The 18998-nt window shown below is 37.5% G+C and overlaps 5 protein-coding genes across 9 annotated transcripts; 3 read left to right on the top strand and 2 right to left on the bottom strand.

Annotated features, from left to right (window-relative positions):
* The first annotated feature begins 175 nt into the window (after positions 1-175).
* LOC107224326 (coiled-coil domain-containing protein 50) lies at positions 176-3301 on the top strand. Its single transcript, XM_015664335.2, has 5 exons — positions 176-387; positions 496-558; positions 681-798; positions 1030-1207; positions 1388-3301. Exons 1-5 carry the CDS (start codon positions 330-332, stop codon positions 2009-2011), a joined length of 1041 nt encoding a protein of 346 aa, XP_015519821.1. The 5' UTR covers positions 176-329; the 3' UTR covers positions 2012-3301.
* Positions 2193-11912, bottom strand: LOC107224334 (protein ELYS). Of its 2 annotated transcripts, none has more exons than XM_046736441.1 (6): positions 11596-11911; positions 11043-11420; positions 10605-10905; positions 4537-10455; positions 4333-4411; positions 2193-4193 (listed from the first exon to the last, which is right to left on the bottom strand). In XM_046736441.1, exons 1-6 carry the CDS (start codon positions 11623-11625, stop codon positions 4040-4042), a joined length of 6861 nt encoding a protein of 2286 aa, XP_046592397.1. In that variant the 5' UTR covers positions 11626-11911; the 3' UTR covers positions 2193-4039. The 2 variants fall into 2 exon arrangements, with proteins under 2 accessions (XP_046592397.1, XP_015519831.2); XM_015664345.2 differs by having other exon boundaries at positions 4157-4193; positions 4337-4411; positions 11596-11912.
* Positions 11913-11919: 7 nt separating this feature from the next.
* Positions 11920-13303, top strand: LOC107224330 (phosphatidylinositol N-acetylglucosaminyltransferase subunit P). Of its 2 annotated transcripts, XM_015664339.2 has the most exons (3): positions 11920-12069; positions 12201-12329; positions 12439-12707. In XM_015664339.2, exons 1-3 carry the CDS (start codon positions 12053-12055, stop codon positions 12563-12565), a joined length of 273 nt encoding a protein of 90 aa, XP_015519825.1. In that variant the 5' UTR covers positions 11920-12052; the 3' UTR covers positions 12566-12707. The 2 variants fall into 2 exon arrangements, with proteins under 2 accessions (XP_015519825.1, XP_046592407.1); XM_046736451.1 differs by lacking the exon at positions 12201-12329 and having other exon boundaries at positions 11951-12069; positions 12439-13303.
* LOC107224332 (prostamide/prostaglandin F synthase) lies at positions 13068-14521 on the bottom strand. Of its 2 annotated transcripts, none has more exons than XM_015664342.2 (4): positions 14404-14521; positions 14233-14343; positions 13784-13988; positions 13068-13702 (listed from the first exon to the last, which is right to left on the bottom strand). In XM_015664342.2, the coding sequence occupies exons 2-4, from the start codon at positions 14287-14289 to the stop codon at positions 13392-13394; spliced, it is 573 nt and encodes a 190-aa protein (XP_015519828.1). In that variant the 5' UTR covers positions 14290-14343; positions 14404-14521; the 3' UTR covers positions 13068-13391. The 2 variants fall into 2 exon arrangements, with proteins under 2 accessions (XP_015519828.1, XP_046592405.1); XM_046736449.1 differs by having other exon boundaries at positions 14417-14435.
* An 11-nt stretch (positions 14522-14532) lies between these two features.
* Positions 14533-18532, top strand: LOC107224331 (methylenetetrahydrofolate reductase). Of its 2 annotated transcripts, none has more exons than XM_046736446.1 (6): positions 14533-14669; positions 16311-16746; positions 16839-17065; positions 17314-17489; positions 17658-17980; positions 18070-18532. In XM_046736446.1, the coding sequence occupies exons 2-6, from the start codon at positions 16586-16588 to the stop codon at positions 18119-18121; spliced, it is 939 nt and encodes a 312-aa protein (XP_046592402.1). In that variant the 5' UTR covers positions 14533-14669; positions 16311-16585; the 3' UTR covers positions 18122-18532. The 2 variants fall into 2 exon arrangements, with proteins under 2 accessions (XP_046592402.1, XP_046592403.1); XM_046736447.1 differs by lacking the exon at positions 14533-14669 and adding an exon at positions 15182-15380.
* The last annotated feature ends 466 nt before the right edge of the window (positions 18533-18998 follow it).

Genomic DNA, 18998 nt, shown 5'->3' with positions numbered 1-18998 from the left:
TTTTTTCCATGAGTCTGCCAGCCAATCGGTGTGTCTGACTTGTCGCTGTCGCTGTATTAAACATTTTCAATAGCTTCTTCACGCACTATACCATACTATACCTAACCTTCCGTAAACACTACTATCCATTCTCGAATGTGAAATGACGCTTGTAGTTGTATCTACAAACGTGTGAACAGTGATTACAGACTGTAGTATACAATGCATATTCAAGATGGTGCGAACAACAAAGCGATCCCATAAGGTGATGTAAATAAGAAAAGTTGTCTACGAAAATTGTTTGTGAGCAGAGTTAAGAAAACGCGCAAGGAATAATCAAAACCAAAAATATGGCCAAGTCTGTATTGAGTTCAGATACCCTTCCTAAGGCAGGAAGAGTAAACGAAGGTTAGTTGAATATATCCAGAGTCTTCAAGCTTTCTCTTGTCACTTTTCAAGACGCGCCGTAATTGCGGCTAATTCCTCTCGAGTTAATGTTAATTCCGACGGTTACAGTTTGTCGGGAGTGGCTGGTACACGAAGATGGAGCATTGGCATACAGACTACAGGACGAGGAGAGTAAGTTTTTTTCGTCATGACCAATATTATTACAGTCTCAACCACGGTAATAATTGCGTGAAATTTACTGTGATACGTAAACGATAACCAACAATGGCTCTCATCTCCTTTGTTGTTTACAGTTAAAGAACACTACACAGGAAACAAGGTTCGCAATGCACAAGTACGCGAGGATTTACCTAAGGCCAAAGTTGAACAAGAACTTGAAGCCCTTAGATATCAATGCATTATCCAACAACAGTTAGTGAAACTATTTTTAAATTGAAAACATATGGATTCATGATCGACTTTCAAATAGTTCTATACTTATATTATTGATGTGCAAAAATGTGTTGTGCAAACAAAACTTTAAACTTAATTGCACATAAAATTGATTTACTGTTTTTCAAGTTTATTTTTTCATAAACATGGTATTTTTTTTGTCAAAATGAAACATTGTAACCGAAGAATTGATGAAGAATTATCCAACAGGGAAGAGAAAGATGCACTTGTTGCAAAGCAAATTGCTTTAAATTTAGAACGTGAGGAACGGAAGAAAGAAAGAATGTTGCAAGAGCAAATGAGACGGCAGCTCAGACTCGACGATGAAACTGCGCAGCTAGAAGCTGAATTGGAGATGCAAAAGCGGATTCAAGAAGAAAAAGATCAGGTAATATAAAGAAACAAGAATTTCACGTACATATTTGTTCAATACTAATTGATGTAGAGGTAGTTTCCCACATGTGCTGTATGATACTGGAATAATATAAAAATCACATAAAACTGAGTTATTCAAAGATGTCTATGGTAATTTTACTTATCTACGTTATCATTATGCTATGCTGAATAGGAATTAGCAAGAAAGTTACAACTGGAAGAAGAAGAAGCTACGGCAGAGGGTGAAGGTTCTATGATAGATGAACAGCTGCTAATTGACCAGAAGATAGCGATGGAAGCTCAGGATGCAGAATTAGCACGAATGCTACAGGATAAAGAACGTGCAAAAGCACGAAGAGCAAGAGAACGTGCGAAGCAAAAAAAACTGGAAAAACAGCAGCTTCAACTACTCGAGGGGCAGAATGCTATTGAAAAGCCACAAAGGCCTGACAAATTGGATCTGAAAATACAACACCAGGTTAAACAAAAAGCTGGTGCTAATTATTCGCAGTATCCTGATCCAGAAGAAATTCAGGTACTGGAGAGTCCGTTGAATGAAATAAGGGAAATGCCCAATGTTGCTGCCATGATTGATCCAACATACAACGGTAATACACACAGAAGCTCTTCAAGCAGTTCAAGCAACACCACAAGCCCTGCTTATGTTTTACCCACACCACCTCTCGAACTGATGGACGAGGATGCACCTTGTTATATGCCGATTCAAGGGCAAAGGCGTAACCAGATTCAGTCCCCTTCACTTGTTCATGAAGAAAAACAGAAGCGTCGTGTGAAGGATGGATGCAAGCATCAATAATAGGAATAGCAACATACTGAGAACCGTTTTTCTTTTCGATCTGAAAAAGTATTATGAAAAAAAATTAAAAGTATTTAAAAAATGAAAAAAAAAAATAGATTAATCAGAATCGAGATATTATTTAAAGTATTGATTATTACTGATAGTGAGTAGGTTTTTGTATTCATTTTTTTGAAATCAATTTACATCGATACGTAATGATAAGCATTAGGTACACGTGAAAGTAATGAAAGTAACAATGTAGGCAACTGTTAATTTTCCTCATTGAAGCACTCAAAATATGAAATAGAGGATAACATATTTAACGGCAAATTCACAAAAATTTTGCATAAAAATCAGAACTTTCAGATGGACGTTACACTACTAGTACCTTGTAATTGATACAAATAGAACAATATCGGAGTCGATAAGACTGTGGCCTTGTAGTATTTTCTCGTGGTGTATCCGAGAATCTCTCCATTTTGTAGAGTTATGTATTTAAATTACAAATACCGATGTATTCTATATGTACATAAATATGCGAATGAAGGAGTTTAACAACTTCATTGAGGGCGCACGAGGCGATTTTTTTTATCGTATATCATGCACTTTGAATCATTCTCTGGAATCTCTATTAATGATATGCCTCCCTTTTATCAGAGACATATTGATATTTAATTTTATATAAAGCTATTTTTTAAGGCTAATTAACTTGTTCAATATAACGACAACATTACTGCCAAAGATCTGAAACTTTAACGTTCGGGCTTTCAACCAGATTGACTGGATAATTATTGAGTTATTATTATTTCCGGTTTATATTTTCTATACCATTATGAATATTAAGTACCTAGCCTATATATATATATATACCGGATACTTCAACGAATTCCACATTTTACTGCACAGAAAAGAAACGTTGACCAAACAGTATTGCCATGCATATTCAATCATTCCAATATACGTTTGGCAATTCATTCGATACGCTGCTATTCAGTATTTATCTCCAGTGATAATATTTAAAAAATAAAATATTGTACACTTTCTTTCCTGTGTGCGTTTATACTTAACACTTAAAATGCTAAGGAGCAGTTTGCGATACTTGGGTAAATTAATTGATGGTAGATTAGAATCTCTATAGTATTAGAATGTAAGAAAATGAATATTGTATTATCCACGGTGACTGGACAGTTCTTTCGATATTACCCTGCATTCATTTACCATGGCACTATTACCACATTATTATTATTATGAATATTAATATACTAATATAATTTCACATAAACATATCAATAAATTATTTACAAGATATCAAAATTTTGTTTCCGACCATTGTGTTGTTTCACAAAATGCTACAATTCTCTTCCATAGTTTTTCCTTGGCCATACCCATCTTTTTTCAACCCGTAATTTTTTATGTTAACGCGATTGCAGTTACATGGCCTAGAATATCGATTGAGGATATACATATCTCTTTCAATTAGCCATAAACAATCGCGGATTCGATAAAAATTCAACATAGTAAACATCCATCTAACTAGTAAGATATAAATATATTCTTACGTCACGTGCAATTCTGACATATCTTTGTTTCGAAATTTCAGATATATTTTTCACACAGTAGAAAGGTTTAATTTAAAAATGGTAATTATTATCGTAGCACTAAAGATAAAACAATTTAGATAGATTTACTTTAATGCGTTCTCAATGTACAATGCGGTAAGTTTGTTTTTATTACAGTAAAAACACTTAACACTAGTTTTGCTTCAATTACAGGTAAAAAAAAAAAACTCACCAGGTTGTCACCTTAGATCGATCTGACTCTCGTGAACGGTTACCCTGAGTTCAGAGCTGACTTCAAAATACCTTTGAATTCAACTTTATTCCTGAATTAGAAGTTTTTTGCAATATAATATACATGTATATTCACAGATTTTGAGAAAATCATGTGAATCTTCCACAAACTGTTATTCACACCCCTTCGATAGTTGATTGATAACTAAAGGCTCAGCTCGAGCCCAAGTATGGGATCCAGAAATATAAGTCTAATTTACTCTGTTGATGGCTTTCTTGTTCTCCTTGGATATACAAACAGTGTCCTTTGGGTAGTGTATTGAAATGTCTCACGTTTGGTTCTACGATTTCTGTGAGCTACAGAAGCTTTTTCCTCTGTGGTTAACGGTGATAGAAAGTTTTTCATTTTCCTACAACATAAAACCAATAATAATTAAATTTGGAATGCCTGAATTGATGTCAAATTGCAGATCGCGGTAAAAGTAAAGTTGGAGCTTGCGATAAAGTTCTAAAATGTAGAGCTGATTATTTTTTAAATTCTTCAAATACCTACGGAGCTGGCTGAGTACTGGTTGTCTTGATCTTGTATGCGGAGGTGAAAAAACGTATGGTGGAACTTCTTCAACATCTAAAAACGAATACGTGAGAGGTGAACATTATTTTTACCAATGTTTCTACCTAATATAATACTCCCCATACATAACTTCGTACCCACTTCCATACTATAGACATGAAAAAGGAACCGGTACTTACCTTGCTGACTACTTGGCGGATCAGATGTAACATCAGGTGGAGAAAAGACGAAAACATCACTATTGCTACTTTTGGATCGAGAAGCTTTTCTTCCACCTCTCACCTTTTCCGTGTTGCTGTCACCAGGAATGCTTGTTGCCGAATCTGTCCTTTTCCGGCTAGTTCTTTTAGCTGTTTCAGCCTTATCCTCTTTATTATCTTCAACGGGTTCCTCGTTTATTTTTTCATCTGAAACAAAATTCTTGGCAAAGGTACGTCGAGTCCTTTTTTTCACTTCTGACTTAGAAGGTTCTAAGCTAGCAGCTCTCCTCTCTTTTGATTTCTTCTGTGTTGAAACGTCTGAAGCATTTGATGACGATCTCCCTCTAGTTTGAATATATGACATTTCCTCATCTTTCTCTTCTGGAATGGATTGGGAAAGTACACGTCGACTTCTAGTATTTTTTGCTGGACTATTAACAGCTGACTCTTCACTACTTTGAACTAGCAGTGATGATTTTGGCCGTTTAATTACAGCAGGTGACTTAGTCGTTTCTTCGCTGATTATATCTTTAGCCAGAGATGAAGCTCGTCTGGTTCTTGATGTTTCGAATATTTCCTTAGGTACAGAATTACCACGTTTCCTTGTTGTTCTACTTGTACTCTGACTTTCCGGTGCTGTTTCCTTAGCCACTGACACGCTTCTTTTGCTTCTGGTGATTAAACTAATGTCATTGTCCTGACTAGTATGGCTCACCTTACGCGACCTTTGACCTTTCTTGTTAATTGGTTCAGATTCATTACTGAAATCTGTCTCAGATATCGAAGTAAGGGTAGAATGTTTAAGACTATCATGAGAAATTTCTTGGATGGTTGACATTTCTCTTTGTGCTGATGCAGCGCGTCTAGAACTTCTCCGCAATGCTATCTCAGGCTTATTGGTTTGAATTTCTTCCACATTCTCCTCTAGCACTGAGAGTAATTCTTTGTCTACCGAAGCTGATCTTCTTTTACCTCTTGCCCTTACGGACTCAGGTTCATTTACAGATTCAACATCAACTAATTTGGCAGAGTTCTCCAAAGAATCTACCACATCAATAGGTTTTAAATTGTTTCTAGCTGACGCCAACACCTCATTTGTTACTGACGATGCTCTGCGAGCCCTGGTCAACCGCACAGGTGTTGGACTTTTCGATTTTTCTCTACCTTTATTTTCAGAAGTCTTACCTCTTTGGTAGGATGTGCTGAGCGGAGAATATCTTGTACTCTCCGCACCTGACGATGACGGTATATCAGTTGCAGAGACTGTTGTCATCGCACTATCGGTTTCACTAAGAATGGCTGGGTTTTCAAGTTCTGTGGATTTCTTACTGTTGTCAAACCTTTTTGTGTTACATCGTGGATTTTGAACACGCGAGTCATATACAAAACCATCGGCAACTTGTTTTGTCCATTGAGTTCTTCTTTCACCATTCGTCGTCACAAGATGTTTCTTCTTTGTCAAATCTTGGTTGCAGTCTTCTTCCATATCCGAATCATCAGCGATCAATTCAAAGTGTTCAATGCTACTGATAGATTCATCCTCAGTAAAGTTAGACTCGTTCATATCTTTGTTTGGCATAGATAATGAAAATTCTTTAGTGTTTGTATGAGAGCTAGCCAAAAATTCCCAATTATTTGTTTTTGACTGTGATTTATTTACAACTTTTTGGCTTACTTCAGTTATATCGTTAGATGATTCATCCTCAGTAATGTTGGAATTTTCAATTAATGAGGGTTTTGATAATCCCTGTAACTCTCTGTCTTCATCTTGACCTCCTGATTCGTGCACTGAAAGAGCATTTATAAATATTTCACTCTCAGATGGTTCTCTGAAACTGGCAGCAGAATTTGTTAAACTTTGGAAGCATTCTGCATTCTCTTCGTCTTCTGCTCTTTCTTTCAAAGCAGTTAATTCTGGTTCATAATCATCCATATCATTATCCAGGTCTCCCGGATGGTCAATACCATCCTCGCTGGTTTCAGGTTCCTCACTATTTTGAGAAGAATACATGTCCTGATCTTCTAGTTTTTCCTTATTACTTTGTTGTTTCGTTTGTTCGTAAGTTTTTGAAATTACAGTACCATCAGCCTTAAACGCATTGTTGTATTCCTCTGAATCACCTCTCTCGTTTGATATCTGATCATTCTCTTGATGGTCAGGCAAATACTCCTCGGCCAGTTTATTAACTACAAAGCATACTTCAGGCTCGTGATCTAGTCCAAAGTCATCAACTTCCACTACAACGTTCTGATCTCCTCTATCATCATCATCATTATCAATTTCTTCTGTGATAACAGTTTTCGATAAGAGAGAACGAGTTACAGTTTTAGATTTAGTCATTTCCACAGACACCAGATTTCTTCCAGCCATCGGATACTTGTATTCTCTTGTATTACTACAAATATTTGATTTCTCTATCCCACTTCCAATTCCTGCGCGCGAACTGGAATTACCATGCTTGGAAGTAACTGCAGGTGTTGAAAGAGAGCTGCTGTCTGACGACAATACGCTGGATAAATATCTTGACTCGTTTAACGCGGAATGTGGTGTGATTGGAGACACAGAGCAACGGAGATGCTGGTAGCGTTCCGCAAGTTTTAGGTGTTCCGGTACTGATGATATAGATTTTCGAGGCAGAGCAATCGGAGTGGCAGTCAGTGACGATTGTTCACTGAGTGAGTGGTTGGACGGTATAGCCCTAAAGTCCATTTTATTTAAAGGATCTCTGGACTCGATCAGTGATTCACTTGAAGATAAATGACCACTGCTCCTGAGACTAGGTCGAGCACGAGGACCTTTTATATTCATTATACTGTGACTGCTATTGGCACTTTGAGATTTGCTACTGGTATTTGGACTGTAAAATACTTCCTCACTTACTTCCGATGTGTTATCTTTATCAGCGATATTCGATGACTCAACTGCTGCCTCCTCATGACTAGAATCATTGAGCGATTGTCCAATACTAAAACGAATTTGCCTGGTAGGTTTTCGTTCTTGTTGTTTGAATAAATCATCTTGCTGCTGGTTGAGTGAATCTCGAGTTAAGATCGTTGGCGATGTAGAGCTTTGTATCAGTTGCCGAATTTTTAATATGGAATGCGGTGTCTCCATATCACATTCCATCTTATCAGACAAGGGTTTCTTTCTTTTAATTAAGGGTGTTTCAAATGCAACGCCCGTGCTTAGAATACTCACACTAGATTTAGAAGGTGTATCCGTTTCCCCTGATAATTTCCTTCGTTTACTCTTCTCAGCAGCAAGCGGATGTACTTCATCGTCTATCATTTGATCCCGAGTTCTTTTCCTCAATGTTTTTGGTACTAGTGTAGGAAACAGAACACAGCTGGAGTTTGTCTTCATGCTCTTTAATCTCAGAGAAGTACATGGTGCACTTATAAATGGAATTTGACAATTGTCTCTTCGGACATATGTCTCCTTGACCTTTTCAAGAACAGTTTCAAAAACTCTGTGACTCCTACTACAGCTCTGTTTGTGCGACATTGGCCTTAAATGTCTAGGTTCTGTGTCATCAGCGAAAAATTTTCCAACAGAATTTAACGACAGAGCTTTTGTTACATCGGGTAGTGTAGCATTATAAGCTTGAACCATTGTTAAAGAAGCCGACTGAATATTTTTTAAATGAGTCTTAGAGAGACTAGACTGATAAGCACTTCCTGCTTCGGTGTAACGACACCTTTGTAAATAGTACAACAAACGAGTTTCTTCCAACTTATTTCCCTCAAGGAATTTTACAAAGGCTTCTTCCTCTTCAGGATCCAAAGCAAGTTGTAGAATCTCATTCAATTTACCACAGGCTTTACATGCTTGAAAAAAGCAAGTTAACAATTGTCTATAGTGTGACTGTGGTCTTTGGTGAAAAGCTGTTTGAACCAAACCACATTCAACTGAAAGACTGATGCTGGTACTCTGATCACAAATTGCTGACAGAGGCGGTTTTCTTACTCGCAAATAAATCAGTGCTATTTTGTACTCATTATTACGAATCAATGTTCTTATTACAAGTTTGTGATGCCACTCTTTAACATCTGAATCTGATACCAATTGCCCGGTCAGAGTGTCCAAGAATCCTTGATAATCTTCATGATCAAGTAACCAGAAGGCTTGAGTTAATTTTATGAGACTCGGACTCATCTTAAAAGCTGATGGATACTTTATCAACTGATCAACATCGGGGCAAGAACCTTGTAAAAGTTTAACCAGATCCATTAGCAAATAAATCGTAATTTGATGTTTGTTCTCGATTTCGTCAGACTCGTTCTGATTATAGCAGTCGAAGAGGTAACTTCTTAGAAGCGATTGTAAAGATGGAGGAGGATAATATCCTCCTGTGGTAATATCCCCGCCTTCGCGTTCCCACTGTGATCTTAATGCCTGACACTCTTCTGTCATTAACTCATCAATGAATAACTCTTCCTTACGATCTGGAGGGCTAACAGTATTCTCTCTAATTTGTTGACGTTTATTTTTATAAATGGCTGCTAATCTCTCGTATGGATATGGTATTTGCAGCGAGAATGTTATTGGTAATGGTTCATCATTGACTTCATGTGTTTCAGGTAGTAGACCGACATCGTAAAACCAAAGAAGAACTCCTAGATGAGTAGCGACACGGCGTAAGGCTCTTTGTTGCTTCACAAGATCGTCCGATGGGATGGGTAATCTGGCAACTACTGTTGATAAGCATTCAAGTTGTTGTGAACAAAACCGTAACAACTTTATCTCTTTGTCTCCGATTGTTGAACCGGATTGGTCAAACAGTGGAATACATAGCTGATCAGCTACCATTTTTAGGGAAGAAGCCCTCTGAGCTCCCCACCTCAAAAACATAGGAAATAAATATGATACGCTCCCATCCCCCCATTCTTTGGCACATTTGATTAAGAATGATGCCCATCTTTGCTCCAGACAGAGAGAAAGGAGCATTTCTCGTTGTGCGTTTTGATCACAGTCAAAAGAGCAGTCGGTGTTGAATGGGACTAATCCAGCGGCAAGGCACTTATGAAATGTTTCTGAGGGTTGAATCAAAATGCTGGGACCAGCAATAGCCATGTCTCGTAGTAATTCCCACTGCAACCCTCGGGTCATCCAAATTCTTAGGTGGTTATTTGTGAGCTCCACCCAATCAAGACACAGAGATTTGGGGTAGAACAGCTCATCCAGAGAATTTCCTCCGTTATTAGGAAACTCTCTTAACGTTAAAGGAGAATAAGCACAGCTTAAAACCATATCGTCAGCAATATTCAATGTCTCTGATTTCATCTGATAATAACACAGGAAAGTATTTGGGTTCTGACAGTTGTGAATGTTTCGTGGTAAATGTTCTCTGTACCACTGATTTAAATCAAATAATAACGCTTTCCCACTCAATCCAATTAGCAATAAGCTCGCATCTCCTTTCTTATTGTTCGGTTCACTTTGCTCACAATTGTTCATTCTTTCTATCGAAACCAAGTTCGTTATTCTGTCAACAGGTTCTAATTGTAGATCAAATTTCAGACTGGGCTCACCTTCTATCTTAAAATGCAGATTGGTTTCCTTGTCACAATACCTTCTTTCGATGAGCAGTGCGTACATCTTTAGAATAGGAGCTGTTTCAAAGGTTTCTTCCTGGTACGCAACCCACAGGTAGTAAAATGGTCTCGGATCGTCGGCTGGCTCAAGCAGAGCCAAATGACTGATCGCCATACTATTTTTAGCAGAAGCACTTATCCAACCAATCGAACCATCGTTTTGCCAAATTATGACCCTCCCCAAACATCCAGATATCACACAGCCAATCTTTTTTGCATAGATCAGTGTCGTTGTAAAATTTTCATCATACAGCGGTGATGATTCAAATTCCTCCCGATTGAATCTTATAAAGTCTTCAATGCCTAAGTAATCAACAAAATGGAAGAAAACTCATTAAACAAAACTTAACAATTGAAAAGAGGGTCAATTATGACGGTATCTCACGATTATGTTTCAAATTCGATGAGAGACAAAATCGTCGATATATGAAAATTAAGAATAAGTTACTAACCAGGATTCAGCAGGTTGTACGCTTTGTGTATTCCCCTATCACAACGTTGTCTCGAAGATAATGAATACCTGTCTTCAGATAATTCAATGTCAGCTGGTGATAGTTCATTGGTCGTCAGGTAAGATACATCTCCGTCCCATAATACACGACGCAAATCCAATACAATATGGTACAGATTGCGCAAAGCGACACACGCGATTCCAGAACTATTGCTCAACATGCCATGTGTTCTTTTCTCATTGAAATCTTCCCACTCTGCACCTCCGTTCATCACGCACACCTGCTCCACACCTGCAGGCATCTGGTAACCGCGGTATAGCAAAAGATTTTTGTCAATTATCATCAATTTTACTTTAGTCACTGAATGAAAAATATACTTGTAATACATATATACGATAGAATTAAAATAGATAACACGTGAATAAAAATGCAACTTACCCTTATTGATCTGAGAACTCTTGATGTGGAGCAGTCAAAAATGCACAACATTCCAGCAGAATCTTTAGCTCTATTCGCGCCATTATCCAGTCCAACTAAGAGCAATAAAACGTCCCCAGGCTGCGTGGGAAATTGTGCGACAGCCGTCACTTTCTGACAGAAAGTCCAAGAGGAAATGTTTTCTCCTGTTTTTGTGTTGATTACAACAAGCCGTGAACCATTACTCAGCCATGCGTGATTCGCATCTTCCAAAAAGCTTCCACGGGGAATATCTGAGCCTCTGGAGGCAGGGGATCCTGCTGACTGTCTAAATTCATCTCCATCTGACGGGTTAAGGCCATCCCATATCGATGCTTGGATTTCTATTATTTTACGAACCTAAATAACGGTTACGATGTATGAAAGTGGTGTAAATAAGAATAGAAAAATATGAAAACGTGAGATTTCTCAAGCCGATTAGTTTTCGGTTTTTGGCAGGCATTGCTTGAACGTTAAACATGTTTTCTCTTAGTAACACTTAATTGCAATTTTTTAATACTGTTAAGAAATTCACCTCACAACGCGTATGCTCCAGCTCTTTCATATTTCAAATTATGATTTACGAATCACGTTGAGGCCAGAAAACATTTAGATACGACTGTATTTTTTATCGCTCTAAATGAGGTTATGTTTCGTTACTTGGAACGTAATAATTTTGAATTCGAATGAAAATCCACTTGAGATACCAGTTTGGCAGCTCTTATTATTGCCCGGTGAAAAAATGTTTCACGAATGAAACATACGTGACGATAAATATATTTCTACTGTATTATTAAATTTAAGTTTTATTTCGCATCTCGTGACCATTCAAAAATACCCTGAAGTACGTTAAAAATGGTCGAACGTAGAAGGCTTCGATTTGATTGGGCGACGAGTTTACGGCTGCAATTTCGTTTCGTCCTCGTGTTTCGAACTTCAAAGCAAAGGAATACGTGTTTACGAATGAAAGAATTTCACGAGCGTATTACGCGATGAACGACATTAACGTGTAAGTATCCTTTTGTGGATGTATTCGAATTGTATTCTAAGAAATTTCTTTATTATCAACGTTCTATTATCGGCACTTTATCGTCTGGTAAAAAGATTTTTCTACCATAACCTTAATACCGCAAATAACAGATCCGTTTCAGTGCCTTTTACAACGGCCCGAGAGGCAGACGTTGTTTATCAAGTATTGAGAGTTGATTCCGAGCCGAAGCGAAGCGGCGTTTCTAAGATACTGAGTTTGGATGAAACCCGCCTCAACGTGTAAGAACTGGGCTTTCCAAAGACTCTTCTACCAACTCACAAGATGAACAAATTTATGTTCAACCGTTTATCAGAAGATTTATTTTGTTTTTTTTTTCTTTGCTTCCAGGAATTTTACAGGCACAGAAGCACGCAAGGTTCGAGTAGGGCTGACCTCATTTTTTGAAAGCTTACTTCTTGTACTTGAAACACTCAAAGAATTTGGTCCGCCTGCGCCTGAGTATACACACTATTGACTGGACATATTCCACACAATACGGCCTACATAACTATTGGCAGAAATTTATTAAAATGCCTGAGCATACCCCAGCACCTTATACGCCCCGATCAGTCTATGGGTACGCTTTGTTTGTCGGTTCGAATATGTTATTCCTATTGTATTTGGTGTGGGCTATAGTCCCAGATAATTTGCTGCAAGAAAAATTTGGCCTTACTTATTGGCCATTGAAATACTGGGCTGTGGCCATTCCAATTTGGGCCTTGACGGCCACTGCGCTGTTCGCGTTTCTTATTTATCCAGCGATCAATCTGCTGATGACACCAGATATAGACGATATTAGGACAATTAGAGACAAGTTCTCTCTGAATACAGCGGATAAAGTTCCTGGAGGTATTCCACCTGTGTCTGACATACCCATAACTCAGATTTGCAGGCAGCTGTACCTGAGACCTGATGGAAAAATGAAAAATGCTTGACTAGTTTCAGTTGCATGGTATTGTTCAATGTAAAGCTAGTTATGACGTTATCATGTATTTGTATTTTTATAATATTATTTTGTTTTTAAAATACAATATTGTGCGTATAAGTTTAAAACGGTTATAGAATTTCATTTTTTTGTTCATAACAACCTCTGGCCACGCTGATTATAAATTTCTTTCTTATAAATAACATTACTGCAGATCATTGCATAACAAACTGTATTGTCTCGCTAAACTAAAATATCTTTCCCCTTTCTACAAAGTTACGTGGAAGTTGAACAATTCAAAATCAACAGTTCAGCGTGCGATACAGTTGGACATGAAATGACTGATAAATTGTTTGTGTGAACGTATAGTGTTAGATCAACCAGTCTTTTCATCAATATTAGCTGGAATTGGAATTCCAAGGACTTCGAGAAACTTGGAATTTTTAACGTGCTGTGCAGGGCCATCTTGCTTGAAGGAGTAAAGCAGTTTGCCCCCTTCTTTAACAACTAGGGCCCCACCATTCTGTAATCCATCTCCTTTATAGTTTCCAGATACTTTCAATTCCCTGCCTTTATTAATAGCAGCCCTTGATTCGCCGCTAAACAGCGAAGCAATTACAGAGAAGTAATTGTAGCGCTTAAATCCAAGACCGGCGTAGGTCTTCTTATCAATGTCCACGTAGAGTTCTGTGAGGAAGAGAGAAAAAGATCATCGCAATCAGTACGGGCACTTTCCACTATGGAAACTCCGGCGCGATGACTAAATACCTCCTTTGAAAAATTTCCCGTCCACAAATTCTTGGCTATCAAAGTCCTCCACCCCAACGCCAATCAATTTCACATTGTGTTCCTTGAGGAGATCTGCAATTGCGGACACCTCTTTTGCCCACACTCTGCATAGCATGCATCCCCAGCGTCTGAAGAAGACAATTACCACAGTCTGGTCCTTCCAAAGACTTTCCAGCGGAACGACCTGTTAAAATATTTGAAAGAACGAGATTTTTCAGATTTCCGTACATATCAGTTTAGTAGTAAAATAATATTGATTCTTGATAAAAATCAAGTAACAATGAAAAGTGACGGTAATTGTGCAATTTTATTTTAAGAAACGAAATAAATGATGACGTTTATTTCTGGTAGAATTGTTACGTGAATTTTATAAGAAATATTTACTTTATTACATTTCAGCCGCGTTCAACACTAAGATAATCGCTTACCTCGCCAGTCGTAAGGTTCTTTATTTTATTTTGGGATATATTTGTGAGGTCCACCATTGTTGATAATTCGCTCCTATTGACAATGTTCCGTCACGATGACTACGCGTCAAACTAAAAACAAAACGCAACGTGATATACATATATACAGAGTATAAACGCGATTATTCATACCACTGATTCATACGTATGCATGTGAACGATTATAGGGATATATAATATGTTTATCGATATTTCCTGTCGAAGAAGCGGTCGTTTTGTACCTGTGCTGTAGGTTAATTGGAAAATATCCCCACTCGATTAGTTGTTCCCAGTCACCTTGAATCGAGTCTTGCGTGCTACTATGACTTGGATATTCTTTCGAGTTTTCAAGCACTTATCTGACGATACATCCCATTAACTTCAGTCTCAGAATCCCACCACCTCTAACAACGTCTAATGTGAGTATAAAATATGTAATTTAACCGAGTGTTCTTATAATATCACTTCAACAAGTTGACGTCTCGACTGAATATAAAAAATGTTTGTAGTTTTTCCACAATATTCTATTCCCGCAGGGCTGCTTCTCGCGGTTTGAAATTTATTTGCTTGTAAAATTCGAATACTGATTCACCGTTATTTGATAGTTGCGCAACGCGGTGATAACACCAATTGCACTGATAAAAGCTGAAACCCACAGGTCATAAGTCCGTTTGGTCGGTCGAGGCATGTTTCGGTTATGTCAAGCGGGTGCTTTAGTCGATTTCTATGTGTCGTACATATCTCCAAATATCGAAATCCACATAACTGAGACGCGAAAAAGTCTTAACAGTCCCATTCTATATGCAATTCTGAACAAAAACACTTCAATGCATTTTCATTTGAGACAGAAACAAAGAAATGGCACGGATTCTACAAAATCGCAATAGTAAATTCGTAGAATTCATGCCATTTCTTTATTTCTTCGTCAAATGAAAATTAATTGGAGTGTTTTTGTTGAGGATTCCATACAGAATGGGACTGTTAAGCCTTTCGTCACGCCTGAGATACGTGGACTTCGGTATTTGGAGATATATACGTCAACCCGACCCGACTTTTTCAATTGAAAATTGGGAAAAGAGGAACCAAAAAACCGTTTAGAAACTTCCGTAATATCATTTGCCCCAATAACGGTAAATACGAACGAAACTTTACCCCTACTACGTGATAGAAGTGAATTTCAGCAATTTGAATAAGACCTGTTAAATAAAATATCATTAGTTTGGGAAAAGGTTTTATAATCAGAGCGTTCATAATGCTGTTATAATCAGTCTTTATCGAATGCTTTAAGTGTCTTCCACTTTACCTAATATCACGATTCCTTAGTTTTCATGCCGTTTCTTCTTTTTTGCGTAAAACCGGAATGTATTAGTGTGTTTTTGTTCAGAATTTGTAGAATTCTTGTAAAATTCGACCGTTATATCCTTTTTAGTGTTGCAATGCATAGCCTTTGATAATAGCCAAAACAAGACATTTAACGCAATCGGTAAGAAGTGACTATAATATCCCCTTAAACTCTGGTGTTTTATCCGTGTGTAATGTTTTTGGCCGGAGTAGAGATGTTTCATTCTTGTTCACTATCCTTGGGGCAAGCATAAAATATCGCTCAAGATTTTTCGAGTAATTTTTTTTATCCTTTTTTCTAACTTTTGATCCAGCCGGACTTTGCTTCGATAACTTTCCGTAATATGGGGCATAAAAAGGGAAGCCGGCCTTCCAGTTGCCGCGATTATATCAAGTTACGCAATTAGGTAGTATAGTATAGAGATCAGTGAGAAAACTGTATCGAAAGTTCGTCAAAGTCAAGGACACGTCGTATATTTAAATTTTAGTTTTCTCACGAGCATTAGTCACGGTTGCAATGAAACGCCTTGAGCCGTCTTGCGATACGAATGCGATAAATAATTTTTTGTGATCATGTTGCGTCTGCGCAGGGATGAAAGCGTGAATATAAGCGCTCGTCGGAAACATGCTTTGCGCGAATATTCTTCTATATATAACAGGGCTTATTCATAGTGTCATTGATAAACGTGAATCCTTTCACCTTACTGTGCATTTTTCAGAAAACAGCTATGGACGGGGCTTGCATAGCACGTGAAATCTTACGCAAGTCTAAGAGAGGAGGAAAATTACATTCACGACATTGTTCGCCGCAACATGGCCCGGGTCAATTATTACGTAAAATTGGTTCGCCTCTCTTATCTACAGATGTAAAACGAGTACGTAAAACTAGAGCCACGCCTTAGCCGAAAACAAGATTCGACGATTCTTCGAGTGACCACGTTTCTCATGGATCTAGCAGTTTAGCAGTTCAGTATGTGGTTACAGTCTGTCGAACATGCCTGCAAATCCAAGTGCAGGCCACTCTCGAAACGTATTCAGAGGTAAAAATAATGTGGAGTTATCGGTTACGTTAGCGGAGAAAAGCTCAAGCAACGAAAGGTTTTGTAGCTTCGAACTTATCTTACATCCAGATGGGAGGGAGGAGACTTACCAGCAGTAAGTATAACGTTATTACCCATGAGTCATGCTGGGTGTTCAAAAATAATGATAATAAAATAATGATTTGACACGTCTTACTATCCTTTTAGACTGTTCTCGGTATTGGATCAATGCAATCCATTATTTTATTCAATCACCTGGCACAACGTGGACAATGTATCAGTAGAAAATCATCCCTCGCTGAAGTTGTTTGAAAGATGTTCAAACATCACATTGCTTCATTTGACGGCAAAAGGATCGACTCGTGGAACTGTGATGCACGTATTAAATCGCGCACTTACAGTTGGAAAAACAAATATATTCGCTTTGCAAGGAGGTCAGACTTGATAAATTGTATTTAATTATACTAGTTATGAGTAATTATTCTCCGTTTGAGTCTTATCAGTGGAATATAGATCATTTTAATACATGTATGTATATATCCCTTACATTTTACAATACATGTCACAAAGTAGTGATTATCTCTTCTTGAAGAATATTTTCCAAGCTTTGCAACAAATTATCCTAATTACGTATTGTTAAAATAATTTAAGTCTGATCTTACTGTGTTTTAATTTATTTCAGATCATGATAAACTTGGTGTTGAATCAACTGCTACAGATTTTTCATACGCTGTTGACCTGGTGAAATTCATACGTGCTGAATTTGGATCAAAGTTCTCAATATGTGTAGCAGGATATCCAGATATGCATCCAAAGTCTCCTTCAAAAGAATCTGACCTCTTTTACTTAAAGGAAAAAGTAGGCACAAATATCTATACATGACGTTAAGTAATTGCTAAAAATTACAAAAAAATTGGAGTTCTTGGGCAAATGCGTTCCAAAGTCCTAGTGAAGCACATTTGTGGTTTATTTAGACAATCAAGTAAATTAAGGTGCATCCAAGTTTTAAGCTGAAAATAATTTTAGGTCAATGCCGGGGCAGATTTCATTATAACTCAAATCATTTTTGAATCACAAGTATTCATCAAGTTTGTGAAAGATTGTAGACGCATAGGAATCAGCATTCCAATAATTCCAGGAGTATTTCTAATTCCGGATTCCAAATCATTGCACAATGTTTCCAAAAATTGCGATGCCAAAATACCTGATAATTTACTACAAGATTTGGAGTTAATCAAAGATGATGACGCAGCTGTACAAGAATATGGAATGAAATTGTCAACCAGAGTTGTCAAGGAAATATTCCAAAGTGGCACAGCCGTTGGGATTCACGTATTTACTTTAAACAGGTAAGTTTTAACCCATCTAAGTTGAAAATATGAAATTTAACTCACATGTGAAATCGGAATTTCGAATACTTTTCATTCATGATTTGCAGACCGAAGTTGGCCTTGGAATTTTGTAAACGCCTTAGATTCTGCAGGGTATGAAAATTGTGGAAAAATGTCAAATTACTACATCATACGAAATCCGTTGAGTTGCTGAAGCTTGACCAAGGATCCATTATGCTGATCAGCACAAAAATTTTCCTACCATAGGTTTAAGCGGAAATTTTACTTGAAGAGTGCAAATGTTATTATATCTATGAAATTGTCAATGTTAAAAATGGCACTCATGAAACTAATTTCACACTGTACATACTTTTATACAGAATTTTATTTTACTCAATATGTATTCATACGTATATTTATTATTTTCATATAGCTCTGCGATTACATTTGAAAATCGTTGTTGCTCATGTATCGCGTTACTCACTGGATTTAGTTCAATTAATTACTACGACCAAATTTGTAGATCAAATAAAAATATGCTACTGTTAGAACAATTCCTGTCTCAATTTCTTATATCGGAGTAGAAATAGCGCTTATTTTTGAGAGTATGTAAAGTTGACAATGCCAATAATTGCTAAAAAAGCGAGAAACCTAAAAAACATGTTTTTTTTTTTTTACTAATAAATTACGTTCGATGCAAAGTGATTGGGACTCTGTAATCGACGCAAACGTGGAATCCTTTGAATCGACCCTCAGGTCCACCAGTCACAAATGGAAATGAGTGGCATTGGGATTGTCACTTTGCAATGCGTCATCTGGTGGACAAAATAAAACTAATGCACCCAGGTTGACAGCTCACCGTTGACCATATTTTTTGGCGTATTGATGGCAGAATAGGTACATAATTGATAACATTTCATCGATGTATGTAACACGACTAACGTGAAACCCCAAAAATTACGGTTTGCCTCCATTAAAATAAAAAACTTGGGTTATGTGGCGACAAAATGGCGCCGACAACCAGGCTCTGACGTCA

The sequence above is a fragment of the Neodiprion lecontei genome, chromosome 4, assembly GCF_021901455.1.
Source record: "Neodiprion lecontei isolate iyNeoLeco1 chromosome 4, iyNeoLeco1.1, whole genome shotgun sequence".
Lineage (NCBI taxonomy): Eukaryota > Metazoa > Arthropoda > Insecta > Hymenoptera > Diprionidae > Neodiprion > Neodiprion lecontei.
This window is presented reverse-complemented; position numbering and strand designations above follow the sequence as displayed.

Excerpts from the sequence above, each read along its gene's own strand:
- LOC107224326 (XM_015664335.2), top strand. The coding sequence starts at position 330 with ATGGCCAAGTCTGTATTGAGTTCAGATACCCTTCCTAAGGCAGGAAGA. Across the intron at positions 559-680 it reads CAGACTACAGGACGAGGAGA|TTAAAGAACACTACACAGGA; the intron begins GTAAGTTTTTTT and ends TGTTGTTTACAG. Across the intron at positions 799-1,029 it reads CAATGCATTATCCAACAACA|GGAAGAGAAAGATGCACTTG; the intron begins GTTAGTGAAACT and ends ATTATCCAACAG.
- LOC107224334 (XM_046736441.1), bottom strand. The coding sequence starts at position 11,625 with ATGAAAGAGCTGGAGCATACGCGTTGTGAG. Across the intron at positions 10,906-11,042 it reads GAGTTCTCAGATCAATAAGG|ATGCCTGCAGGTGTGGAGCA; the intron begins GTAAGTTGCATT and ends CGCGGTTACCAG. Across the intron at positions 4,412-4,536 it reads TCCGCCAAGTAGTCAGCAAG|ATGTTGAAGAAGTTCCACCA; the intron begins GTAAGTACCGGT and ends ATTCGTTTTTAG.
- LOC107224330 (XM_046736451.1), top strand. The coding sequence starts at position 12,621 with ATGCCTGAGCATACCCCAGCACCTTATACGCCCCGATCAGTCTATGGG.
- LOC107224332 (XM_015664342.2), bottom strand. The coding sequence starts at position 14,289 with ATGGTGGACCTCACAAATATATCCCAAAATAAAATAAAGAACCTTACG. Across the intron at positions 13,989-14,232 it reads AGAACCTTACGACTGGCGAG|GTCGTTCCGCTGGAAAGTCT; the intron begins GTAAGCGATTAT and ends ATATTTTAACAG. Across the intron at positions 13,703-13,783 it reads CGGGAAATTTTTCAAAGGAG|AACTCTACGTGGACATTGAT; the intron begins GTATTTAGTCAT and ends TCTTCCTCACAG.
- LOC107224331 (XM_046736446.1), top strand. The coding sequence starts at position 16,586 with ATGCCTGCAAATCCAAGTGCAGGCCACTCTCGAAACGTATTCAGAGGT. Across the intron at positions 16,747-16,838 it reads AGGGAGGAGACTTACCAGCA|ACTGTTCTCGGTATTGGATC; the intron begins GTAAGTATAACG and ends CTATCCTTTTAG. Across the intron at positions 17,490-17,657 it reads TCTTTTACTTAAAGGAAAAA|GTCAATGCCGGGGCAGATTT; the intron begins GTAGGCACAAAT and ends AAATAATTTTAG.